The sequence below is a fragment of the Corapipo altera genome, unplaced genomic scaffold, assembly GCF_003945725.1.
Source record: "Corapipo altera isolate COAL_440 unplaced genomic scaffold, ASM394572v1 22b, whole genome shotgun sequence".
NCBI lineage: Eukaryota > Metazoa > Chordata > Aves > Passeriformes > Pipridae > Corapipo > Corapipo altera.
This window is the reverse complement of record NW_020884876.1, coordinates 18,054,321-18,067,499: the sequence shown is the minus strand read 5'-3', so window position 1 is coordinate 18,067,499 and position 13,179 is coordinate 18,054,321. Positions and strand designations below refer to the sequence as shown.

The following is a 13,179-nucleotide window of genomic DNA, read 5'->3' as shown; positions in this document are numbered from 1 at the left end:
GCATGCCAGCCATTCCTTTTTTAATTGGTTGAAAAAACCCCACAACCCTGGCGAGCCAACAACACATGAACTTATTGACCTTTGTGCTGTGATAGTTTCTGTAATTATTGAATAGTGGGGATGGGCTGAGGGCCAAGGAGGGGAATTTGGGGGTTGGCCTAGGCAGAGAGATAAGGTTACATATAAGGCAGCAGCAGCAGATTTGGGAATATCAACGGAGTATATTCCCTGGTGTACAGCTTAGTCTGTTTGGATCCTGGAATCATGAGTGGTTGCCCCTTCGCGGGGAAGAATTACCTGTGAGTCCTTCCTCTCTGCATTTTGCTTCAAAAATTCAGTTCTAATGATACAGCGTTAATGCAAAATATGAAAGCTCAGAGAGAAATTACTTGTTAGCAGCAAATAGACAGTTGTAGCTCTTGCTAAATGAAAAGAGATCATACAAGGACTTGTCTGAGCACTTGTTATTTGATGAACTAGATGTAATGCTACAGGCTGTTACTGTGACAAGGAATTTCAGGCGTACTATTTTTCTCAAAAGCCTGCTTTACTTGTTCTGTTTCTCAAAATAAAGAATTGTTTGAATGTTTACTAACAGATGCATCTGTTAGTAAAAAGGGAGGTATATTAATAGTTCTTTAATTAAATGACATTACATATTTACTTAATTTTCCTCTTAGATTTAATTTTAACAAGCTATCTTTGGAAGATGAAAATGAAGACAAATCACAAGAAGGAATAAATAAAGCCAGCAAAGGTGGACTTATTTATGGAGAATACCTACAAGTAAGTTTAAGGATTTCTTGTTTGCTGTCCTGGTTACTCTTATGATTTGAGGCAGGACCTGTGATTGACACTTCTCCCAGCAGTCAGACAGTCACTAAAACAGGTCTCCAAGTTCCCTTCATCTATATGAGCTCTCCATGTGTAGTAACAGGCACAGATGCCTGTCTCAACTGGAATGGTGCAGATGGACTGTGGGAAGGCTTCTCAAACTAGGAGGAAGATGAGTGTTTTGAGCGGTTTGGTGGGGAGTTATTCATATTGGTAAACCTAAACTGTAAAGTGGTGCACCACAAAATCCTTTCTTAGGTCTGACAATGACTATCTGGCAATTTCTCCATGTCAACAGGCTCTGTGCAATTTCCTTGAATTATTTCATGGAAGCCCAGAACATCTGGCTGAAAAAATATATGCCAGAAATCTAGGAGATAGGATGATTACCAGGGGGGATAAAAAATCCCAAACCCAACCAAGACCTGCAAAAACTAGAAGTAATTAAGAAATAAGTAAAAATAAAATGTCATAGGCAATAAAAGAATCTAGATTTTTTTTCTTTTTGTGACAGCACAAACTAAAGTGAGAGGAATTACTTTGTGCTTGTTAACTAATCTGTTGACATTTTTTCTACTGTATGGAATCTTGCAAACATTTCTTTTTAGACAACTATAATTGGATTGTAAATTTGACTCAGTTAAAAAAAAATAGTAATCTCAGAACTGAAATGTCTAGTACAGGCTCAAATCAGAGTTCTTATGCAGATATTCCTGTATGTCTACATGAAATTTTACTGTAGAAACTCCATTTTCATTGAACATGACAGTATACATGTAAGATCTGGAAAACATGCTGGTTTTGTTTGTTTGTTTTTAGTTTGTTTTGCTGCTGTTGTTGTTATTTTGGTTTTGGGGTTTTGTTTGTTTGTTTGTTTTTAAATAATTAAAAATACCCTTAAAAGTCATACCTGAGACCGTTTAGTCTAGCTTCTCATATAACCTAGAATGTGAGGTCTATAGGTATAGTTTTTAAAAATATTATCCTTAAATATTAGCTGTACACAGTTGAACTACCATTTCTCGTAGTAGAATCGAGAGTTTTACAGAACAGTCTTTTTTATTATTATTTTTAAGCTGAACAAGATATTGAATGCTCAAGAACTTGAGAGTGAGAAGAATGGGAAAAAAATCCATGATGAGCATCTTTTCATTGTGACGCATCAAGGTAAGTGGGAGGAGTTCAGTGGGGGTTTAGTGACATTTTTGCTACAGGGAGTTATTTGTTGCTGAAACATGCAATACACAGTTTGTTTGCTATGCAGTCTATTGTAGGCAAATTTTGTGTGTGGTCTTGTGCCTTCTCTGAAACTTCAATCCAGTTTTAACCATTTAGAATCTGTCTAGAAGTCAACATACTGGTTAGGGACTCCCTAACTGCTCATATCTACCTGTTTTGCAGGCTCTGGCCTGATGATATTTTCCTGTTACTGACAGGAAACATGTAGATTGTAAGCAGCTCTGGAGTTAGCTTTTACTGGAGTACCAGATCTGGATTTTCTCTTTGCTCCTTTTGTAATGAACATTCTGTACAACAAATATCTGATGTGTAAAACATGTTTTAAAAAATTCTGTCAGCATTCTTGACTCTACATTATTTTGTGTAATACTTCAAGTAAAGGACAGCATACTGTAACAGGTAATAAGTTTGTGTGTCAACATCTTTTTGTATGCTAGCAGGGTAAGTGTAAGCTATTAATTTCAAATCAAAATACAAGAATTTCACTTTCTCAGAGCTAGGAAGAAAAAACAAGTAGCCTCAAAGCTGATGCTAATGGTGCCTTTCTTGTTGTAGCATATGAACTTTGGTTTAAGCAGATTTTGTGGGAAATGGACTCTGTGCGAGTGATCTTTCAAAATGGCCACGTAAGTTAAAAGCAAATATTAATTTGGGGAAAATTCAGCCCTGCCTTTCGGCCTGATATATTTGGGTTTACTAAAGCACCATGTTCATGTTCTCTTTTCAAAAATAGCATCAAAAAATGATGCCAATAATATTTGGCTGAGTGGCTCTTATATCTGGATAGTAGAGATTTTTGATCAGCAAAATCTTATTTCCCTCTGAAGTATGCCTTTTGCATAGATCATCCTCCAAGACCAATTTCATTGGCCAAAATGCTCTCATAATGCTCTCCTACTAGTACTGGGCAACAGGAGAAACTTAACTTGGAAATATGCTACTGCAGAAAAACCAGGCTCAAAGGCAGAATGGAAAACCAGAGGGCTCACAGTTATTTTTATGATGAAAAGTCGCATCTGCCTTCGCTCAGTTTTTCAAATTTACATATAGTATCCTTCTGTCCAATATCTGCTGTGGGAAAGAAAACTCTTTTGGTAGTTGTGTAATATTAAATACAACAGAAAAGCAAGAATCAAAATCACATTGTGTGAGAATTTCTGAAAATGACAAATGTAACAGTAATATTTTGAACATCTCTAAACATTTGTCTAAAGCCGAACACTTAAGCTTATAACAACAGGTAACAATGGAAAACTCTTGATTTGATACTACATCCACAGAAAAAGGCTGACTGCATGCAATTTGAGAAATACCTTGAGTACCTCATGAGCATGTGTCTACAAATTAGACCAGGCTGAAAGAAGAAAATGATCTCTGTTGTCCTCCGCATTCATTATTTTGTTGGCTTTTTAGTTTAACATTATATCAAATTATAATTGGTTCAAATCAGTTCTTAAATAGAACAATTTTTTGTTATTTAGTTTTGGGAAAAATGAAACCTTGCTTCTAATCAGAATTTGAAATGCCAGTGTTAAGGTCAAGTACACAGCCAGGCAATTAGGGAAATTATTATCATCTGCCATTTTTGTAGTTTGATATTTCCTGGTTGCATACTCAGATGTTAGAGAGAAGTTTAATCCCACTGAAACTAAAAGATATTTTAGCAGACTCTTCTGCAGGCAAAGTATTCAACTTAGCTATAAAAGTTCTGCGTTTTCCATTTAGTATTTTGCATTTCCCACTAGAAGTAGTTCTTCTCTGTTCTTCTCTGCTTGCTAATGCACATTTCTGATAAACATGTTTTAGATGTGCTCTCCTGACGTACCTCTCAGATTTTTCTGCTTCTCAACTTTTAAGTAATTTCCACAACTGATTTATGACTTGTTCCTTCACAATAATAGAAATTATTATGAAAGTAATTGTAACAGAAAGCATAATATAATTATCATATTATATCATATTAATATTGTAGTTATTGGAAATTATAATGATATTATTTTGGTCTAGAATTTAAATTATTTTACTTCTATTTCAGTCAAAAACATAGAAAAGAAAAAATTCTTATACGTTTGGCCTACTTGTATCATCTGTCAGAAAAAAATTCAAAGATTTCAATCTTTGAAAATTGTAGTTTCAATTTCAGTTAAAAACAGAGTGCTTTATTCTACATGAGATTCTGCAGCTATGGATTTCATGTGGGAAGGACTTGGGAACTAAAGTGATGTACAACAGTGAAAAGATGTGAAATAACTTGGTAGGACCTAGAGAAAACACCATTCTGTCTGGTTATGATCTTTCTTTTTTCTACAGGTAAGAGATGAGAGGAACATGCTGAAGGTTATTACTAGAATGAATAGAATTTCATTGATTCTGAAATTACTTGTGGAACAATTCGCAGTTTTAGAAACTATGACTCCACTGGACTTCTTTGATTTCAGGTAAATACTTACTATTCTTCCACAGTAATCCACTAGCTGGTAATTCCTATCTTTAGAACTGATTGTGAATTTTGGATGTGTGCTGACAGCATCGTCATTCAGCAAGGTGGGAGCATACCTTAGAGGGACAAACATGATATTAAAGTGTCAATTAAGGTCAATTAAGAAATTGAGTGTGAGTCCAACATGTTCTGCAAAGGAGTACAAATGAATAGTTGATGCTTATGTGTAGGATGCTGCTGAATGGTTTCAGAGTCAAAAGTTCAAACAATAGAAATAGCTCATGGTTCTGTTAACAATTTACTTGAAACTTGGTGCTACACAGTTGCAATCTTTTTCTATGGTAAATCATAGAAGTGCTTGGGTGAAAGAAATGCACTCTCTGTAGATTATAAAACAGGTTTTTCAAGGTCTTGGTTTGCATACTGTTTCCTTCCTTCATGTTTTCAGTGGGTCTACAGAGCTGGAAGCTTCAAGTGGCTGAAGAAAGCTTTGCTGTTCCTTCTCCTTTTTCCGTAATAACTTCTGCTGCCCAATCTTGCTGGGCTGGATGGTTGGTAGCTCTTCTGCTTTCTGCCCAGGCTTTCTTTGGGATCCTTTGGCTCGTCTCATTGCTCCCATGGCATTTCTGTGTCTTCCCTCACTTCATCTGGGTCCTTCTACCACACTACCACGTGTGACAGCTTCATCCACTGTTTGCCTTCCTGTTCTTCTGCTTCTGTCACTGACCTGTCTGACTCCTGACCTCAGTGCCATCCAGCATCCCATTCACTTCTACACTGTTTTAGTACCCTTTCCTTTCTGTCTTTTAATGTTCCCAAATTAAAATAGCCAGAAAACTAAAATTTTGCTTCTCTTGGAAGTTTGAAACATCTGTAATTGTCTAGGTGTTCAAAATGCTTTACAATTATCTAGCAATGTGGGATTTCAAGCTACTTTTATTAGTAATTTTTTTCAACACAGACAATTCAACTCTGAGAGAATGCCCTTAATTAATCCCTCAAACAAAACCCACTAATTCTATTGTATAGAATAAGGCAAAATATAATATTGCACATATATATTATATATACCAATATATAGGAATTATCCTAAGTAACAAGCCTATTTAAAATGCATTCATTGTTCACATATTGCTGTGGAAATTTTTGTAATATCTATTTGGGGTGAAGCTGCTTATTCTGTTTGGAAAGAGAATATTTACTAATGTTTCCTCCTGTACATCACATGCACAAAGCTGCCACTTTAAAACACAATGCAAGCATAAGCATGTGAATGTAGCTCTGTATGCACAAACAATATATAACTAGAAAATGTGATTAAGTTATATGTACCTTGTCGTTGCATTAAAATAGCTTTTTCCTTTTCTTAATTGCAGTCATATAAAAATGTTCATATAGCTGTTTGATGTTCTTTAAAGGTGAAATATGGTTGGTTTGGGGCTTTTTTTGTTGGTTTGTGGTTGGTTTTGTTTTTTTGAGAAGAGAAACCCATCATTGTCAAATTATATACTGCATTTTTGTATCTTCTTTTCTTCTATTCCCAAAGATACCACCTAAGCCCAGCCTCAGGTTTTCAGAGCCTGCAGTTTCGCTTGCTAGAGAACAAAATTGGAGTTCCCCAAAATCTGAGAGTCCCTTATAACAGAAGGCATTATCGTGATAACTTCAAGGGACAGGATTATGAATTACTGCTTAAATCAGAGCAAGAACCAACACTACTGCAACTTGTGGAGGTAACAATGTCTGTCTTAGACCTTGCTTCATTTTCCCTCATCTCCTAAGAATGTCCTTCATTGGTGTCAGTGCCAAATTCTTCTTAAGAGAAGAAAGTATACTGGCAATTTCCCTGTCAATTGTGTTTTGGATTTTTATCAATATTTGTATGAGAGTTAGTCATTAGTAAACCAACTGACTTTTCACAGCATTTTCTTTCATCTGAAAATTCTGACTGCTAAACTTGTAAATTGCACTGTGGAAATGCCAACTAAGAATGTAAATATATTGTTTCATTTGCATTGTTTTTTATGACTGTAAGACCTTTTGAGAAAAAAACTTTAAAAATATTTCCACTGTTAGTGCTGGCTATTAGAGAGGTTAAAATCACTTACCTTGATTTAATGACATGGTCTCAGAGTTACAAATGACTCACAGTAATTTCTCCAACTCCCTCGTCATTTTCATACACAAAATCACATAATGGTGGCCAAGAGGGCCAACGGCATCCTGGCTTGTATCAGCAATAGTGTGGCCAGCAGGACCAGAGCAGTGATCTCTGTACTCGGCGCTGGTGAGGTCACAGCTTGAATTCTGTGTTCAGTTTTGGGTCCCTCACTACAGGAAAGACGTTGAAGTTCTGGAGCATGTTCAGAGAAGGTCAACAAGGTTAGTGAAGGGTCTGGAGTACAACTCTTATGAGAAGCAGCTGAAGGAGTTGGAGTTGTTTAACCCAGAGAAAAGGAGGCTCAGAGAGGATCTTATCAATCTCTACAACTGCCTGAAAGGAGGTTGTAGCAAGATGGGGGTTGATCTCTTCTCCCAGGTAACAAGCAACAGGACAAGAGGAAACAACCTCAAGTTGTGCCAGGGGAGGTTTAAACTGGATATTAGGAAACACTTCTTCACCAAAGGGTTTTCAAGAACTAGAACAGGCTTCCCAGGGAAGTGGTTGAGTCACTATATCTGGAGGTATTTAAAAAGATGTGTAGGTGTGGTACTTGGGGACATGGTTTTAGTGGTAAAATTGACAGTGGTGGGTAATAGCTGTACTAGATGATCTTATGGGTCTTTTCCAACCTTAATGATTCTATGATTCTATGATAACTTTTTAAAGAAAAATGTAGTATAAACCACAAAAACTATCATCCACTTTATTAGCCCTGTCTGTCTACTAATACCGATATAGAACATTTAAATTTGTTTATCTTTTCTTCATTAACTTAGATATCATGCTCTTGTATCTTTCAGATGAGAAGGAGGAAAATTAAGTGGTCTCTAAAGGGAATTCGACCATAAGGATTCCTATTTTTCCTCCTAATTTAATTTCCATTATTAAAAAGAAACCAAAGAGAAAGCTTTGCAAACTGTCAAGTACATTTCTAGCTTGTATCACCACATATTGTGGTTTAGGTTAATGACAGATGGCTTGATCAGTATTCAGCCTATCTGACATGATAAAAGCTGGTTTTACAGATGGTTTTATATCTTCCTTCTGAGATTTTTCATTACAATTATCCTATATATATGTGGAATAAGATTGTTTTCCTGTATGTACATGGGAGTTTTTTTCAAATATACCCTTAGAATGAGACAACTTTTGTCTTCTAACACTGGTCATTTAATCTGGAACCTGTGGGGGGTTGTGTACGGCACCATTATGCAGGTATAAGTCATCATACGTGCCTACTCCAGCAATAAGCACTTCTAAAGGATATTAAACTGGAACAACTGAAGAAGTAAAATTTATGATGGTATAACTTGTAATTCTAGGGTAATGAGCTTGCATTGTTATTGATTAAACACACCATTATCATAATTGTTACTGTTATTATTATTATTAAAGGCATGGCTGGAAAGAACTCCGGGACTTGAAGCAGAAGGATTTGATTTCTGGGGACAATTCGAAGTGAATATTTTAAAGGGTCTAGAAGAGGAATTTGCCTTGATACAGGTATATGGTATATGTGTACTATTGAACTAGCTATAACCAAAGACAGCTGGCAAAATAACATTCCGTCATAAATTTGATTTTTGGCCCACTTACAGTCTCTCACTCACTTCACTTAATCTTCATCAGTCTCTATCTGCAAGAAGCAGAAAAAAATTGCAAATTCTTCATGAAATTGAAATAGTTTTGTAATTTGACATCTAAGACCATTTAAAGCATGAGATATATGGATTATTTTGATTGCAAAAGAGATGGGTTAGTATCAACGGAAGGGCCAGAGTTGATTTTACTGAAACTACAACTTCACCTTTAGTTAGTACTTGCATCTACAGTCCAGAGTATACACAAAGTTTGGGCCCTTAGCTGTGAGTATGGAATGTCACTATAAACAGCCCATTTCTTGGGCAATTGGCTGCTATGATCATTTGAATTACACTGGCACATAAGCACCAGAAAATCCCTGAATATTTTAGGACCTTTAGCTTTAAGTACATTTTTAATGAAAAAAAAATCATAAGAACTAATCAATTTCCTGAGAATATCTGTTTATAACTTTCTAATTTACCTAAACTTTTCCATATACACTTTTCTTACCCAAAGCTGTGCAAGGATGTCTTCTTTTTACCTTGAAAACAAAATAAATCAGACTTCAAAAAAATTAAGATTAAATGTTTTTAAGGCCTCTAGACCAAAATTAATGTGATACAAGTTTGTTTGGACATTCAGTCATCTGAATTGTATTGGCATATATTTAATTGTATATTTTGTGGTAATTGCACTTTTTAAAGGTCAGTGATTCATGTATCTTGTTTGAAAATACAGTTCTTACATCTAAGATGCCAACTTCAGAGTATTTATGATGAAAATAAAAGTTGGATAATGAATCGTTCAAGTGCTTAATTTTCCCTGTTGAATTCTAAAATGTGTTTTTGTTTTAAAATCAAAGGCCAAAACAGAATCAGAAGAAAAGGATGACTTATTGTCCGAATTCCAAAAACAGAGAGATGTACTACTTTCATTATTTGATGAAAAACGCCATGAACATCTCCTCAGTAAAGGTAGATTGTAATATTTTACGTAAATTTGTAAGTTTTATACATGATATATATAATCACATAATAGCATTAAATTTGCAGGAGAATCAATAACAAACCAAGGACATTTGTATTTTGCAGGAGAAAGACGACTGTCTTACAAAGCACTGAAAGGGGCCTTAATGATCTACTTCTACAGGTAATGCTGGAAGATATATCTTTAATGCTTTTAGGCAGGAGGAGAAGGGAAGATTAAGAACACCAGCACAGATTTATATAGGTTGGAACAGGCCTTGGAAAGTAATCTAATCCAATCCTCCACAGAAACCCTAATTTGTTAGACACAACTAGAAAGTCAGATCAGGCTGCTCAGGGCCGGGTCCAGCTGAGTTTTGAATGTCTTCATGGATGGAGGTTATGTGTCCCCTCTGGGTGTCTGGTTTGTGTCTGACCAGATGGTGCTCCTCAGACAGTAACTAGAAAATGCCTTGTTTAAACTGTTCTACCTGTCCTAGAAAGATTTGGAGTACTTTTCCAAGTAGGAGGGAAAAGGTGTAGATTAAGTCGTAGGTGGCAGAAGCATTTGTTAAAATATCCATTAACATTTCAATACTAATTTAGGAAAAATATATGTAAAGTCACTAAGCACCAGTGAAGTGCTTCTTTGAAAAATACAGTACAGGCCAACAAGTCTCACTGTCTTCTCTTTCATTTTCCAAGAGAGGAGCCTCGTTTCCAGGTTCCCTTTCAGCTTCTTACCTCCCTTATGGATCTCGATGTACTCATGACCAAATGGAGATGTAAGTTACACTTTTTTGACTGTGACACTCCCTCTTTCAGATGCAAGTAAATTTTTCTGTCTCTCAGTTATACCCAGTCTTAGAATCGAGCTTTGGAGTTAATGCTTTACGCATGATTTTTTTTGTTTGTACTTCAGCCAAAAGGAAAGATTAAGAGCTGTTTCTGTGATAATTAGATACAGAGGTATAGCTGTCATTTCTATGACCTGCTATAAGTTAGGTGAATTCTTTTATTTAAGGGACAGGTATATATTTTCCAAATGTCATCATGATGTCTCTTAATATGAAAACATTCCTTCTGCTCCTTCCCTATCTAGACACACATAAGTGAATGTATTAATTCTGTATAATCAGGGCATAATAATGTATAAAAATTAGAGTGTTCATTCTGAATTAACAATAATTTTGAATTAGTTGACTGATGAGTGGCAGATTTAACTCCTAAATTTCTCAAAACCTAGTAGTTCTGTATCTCTGTAAAGATCTCTGTGTACCCTTTAATATTTCAGGGAGGCATCTTGTCATGACTCTTCGGTTATATCTAAACACTGAACATAAATTGAGTGTTTAGATACATGCCATTTTCTTCTTTTGTATCACTCAGATAATCATGTCTGCTTGGTGCACAGAATGATTGGCAGCAAGGCTGGCACCGGAGGCTCATCAGGCTACCACTATTTGCGCTCAACAGTGAGGTAAGAATAATGTGTTTCCCCCGTTACCTGCAACAATACAGTTCATAAAACCTCTAATGCTAGGAGACATATTTCAGACAGTTCATTGGAGTCCAAAGGGCTGCTGCTTCTCGTCTGGGACTCTACCATCGCCTCCTGGTTGTTGTACGTTTATTTATCAGGTTGACATATATAAATTCCAAGCCCTCTGGGCCAAAAAAACCTCCTTTTGATCACTCATGCGAAGTGCCATGTATAATTCTCAGTCAAGGGATCCAGATGTTACTGTGATAGCAAATAGTATTAACCCTGTCTTATCTACTTTGTGTGCCACATAGCACAAGTTAATGAGGTGACACAGGCTGGAAATGAGTCCCGTCTACTGTGCAACTGATGAGTTTCTTTATTCCTTAGTGTGACCACTAATTGCACAACCTGAGGCACTTCAATTTGGGATTGAATATAATCTTAGCCAATAGTAATTAATACTCTCAAGCTGTGTAGGCAATGATCAGAAACGTTTCCTTCTGTTAGATGAAGCAGAAACTTAAAAGGGATGGTTGTGGTCTGAGGACAGAACTCTCTGAATGAGTAGAACTTTTTGTACACAAAATTCAAGCCTTCTAGCTGCAATTGTTCTGACAGTCCTGAACAACATTATGTAAAAAAGCACAAAGATATTTAGACCTCCTTATAAGAAGATCTTGAGGTTTGTTTTCAAAGAGAAACTGTACATAGTCGCTGACTACTATGTATGGCTGTGGGCAACAATCACCATCACCACCGTTGTAAAAGAGGGTAAGAGTAGAAAGCAGATGGTTGAACTGAATTTGAGGATTGAAGGTCCACTGTCTTTTTTAGAAAGCCTTCCCAGTCTTCCTTAATTTCAGGTTAACACTGTTCCTAGATAAATACTACTACGTATCTACCACAAGAGTGAAGGTCTGGAGATTATACCCTATGTACTCTGCAATTTCAGAAGAAAGACATGACTATAGCAACACCACTCCCTTTTTAAGCCTAATCTGCTATGCCCCAGAAACAGTTAGGTTTGTATTCTTGCTCTGCAATATTCAGGAGGGTTAGTGCAGAAACCTTATTTAAATTAATGAGATGGAATAATTGCTGAGGATTTAGAAATTATGGTCTTCTTATGCCGATGTATTTATTATTCCAATTGTCTTTTTCAGTGACAGATACAAGGTATTTGTGGATTTGTTCAATCTTTCAACATTTCTAGTGCCAAGACACTGGATACCAAAGATGAACCCAACCATTCATAAATTCCTTTACATGGCAGAATATTGTGATAGTTCCTATTTCAGCAGCGACGACTCTGACTAGACTGCTTTTCTAGACTAGTTCCTGTAAAGAACTTCATGACTTTCACCTTGAGTGGTGCTACCCCTCAAACAACAGCTATTCTCATGGAGTGTACGAGTCTAAATATGTATTTATGTATGACAGCTATGTGAATAGTATGATCGGCTTGTGGAAGAAATTTAACTGTTTGTAGAAAAAATAATTTCTATTGAGTTAGCCTATACTAAGACTAAAATGATACCCCAATCCAACTCAATGACCAATGTAACTCTTAGTTGGCTTCTTAAAATCTACACCTAGAGAGAGAGAGCAAATTATATGGAATTATAATGACCTGACTTATTTGTACATATTTTTGTATTTGTTTGTTTGCCTAATGGCTGTTACTAATTTATGTCTGGTTGAGGATATAATCAGTCTCATCATCTTCAGAGGAATATCAGTTTCTGAGCTCTACTGCAATTTCAAAAGGAATTTTGGGTTAGGAGTTTCAAAAGCTGTATTTAAAAAGTAAGTCCGGAATCTATAGGAACTGCAGCATCCTGAACGTATACATACATCAACAATCATGTTGCTACATATGGGTTACATGTGAACGTAAATCCCTTCTGTAGAAACACTTACTGTTAAGAATAGCAGATATAAGTACTTACTTTGCACTTCAAATAAAGCAGTATTAAAGCTCATCTTTTGTTAAGTCTTCTTCTACAGCAACCAAAAAGTTCAAACAACAGTATGACAGACATTTAAAGTGGCTTTTATGCAAACTATCATTGAAATAAGGATAAAACTGATACAAAATAAAGGCAAGTTTGGCCATAGAATATCAGTAAAGCTGTGTGGCCTTCTCAGTAAATGGACTCTTGTCTTTTTAAATGCTTCATTTGGAAAGACACACACCATAGGCCTAAATTTCTGGTGTGTTCTCTGTACCACAGCAGTTGTTTTCCAGTTGTGGAAGTGTGCTGTTTGTTGTTTGTAAACCACTCAGGGAAGGCCGTACTACACAACACTCTGAGAGTACAGAAGACTTTTCATTTTGTTAATCTGAAGTTTTCAGCCAAGTAAAATCAGTAAGTAGCAGAACCTGAATTAGTGAAACATGGCTAATTCACTTGGTCTCCCTTTAATTTAAAATATTAACAATTAGAAGGACTAAAACAGTAATAAT

At 36.0% G+C, this 13,179-nt stretch overlaps 1 protein-coding gene across 1 annotated transcript; it reads left to right on the top strand.

Annotated features, from left to right (window-relative positions):
• The first annotated feature begins 162 nt into the window (after positions 1 to 162).
• On the top strand, positions 163 to 12,864 carry TDO2 (tryptophan 2,3-dioxygenase). The gene is made up of 12 exons (XM_027635581.1): positions 163 to 299; positions 681 to 786; positions 1,911 to 2,001; positions 2,629 to 2,699; positions 4,384 to 4,511; positions 6,060 to 6,246; positions 8,073 to 8,180; positions 9,124 to 9,235; positions 9,353 to 9,410; positions 9,932 to 10,011; positions 10,616 to 10,706; positions 11,876 to 12,864. Exons 1-12 carry the CDS (start codon positions 265 to 267, stop codon positions 12,027 to 12,029), a joined length of 1,221 nt encoding a protein of 406 aa, XP_027491382.1. The 5' UTR covers positions 163 to 264; the 3' UTR covers positions 12,030 to 12,864.
• The last annotated feature ends 315 nt before the right edge of the window (positions 12,865 to 13,179 follow it).

Bases quoted from the DNA above. Each gene is read 5' to 3' on its own strand.
- TDO2 (XM_027635581.1), top strand. From the start codon at position 265: ATGAGTGGTTGCCCCTTCGCGGGGAAGAATTACCT. The intron at 8,181-9,123 runs GTATATGGTATA...TTAAAATCAAAG, and splicing joins AGGAATTTGCCTTGATACAG to GCCAAAACAGAATCAGAAGA. The intron at 9,411-9,931 runs GTAATGCTGGAA...TCATTTTCCAAG, and splicing joins TTAATGATCTACTTCTACAG to AGAGGAGCCTCGTTTCCAGG.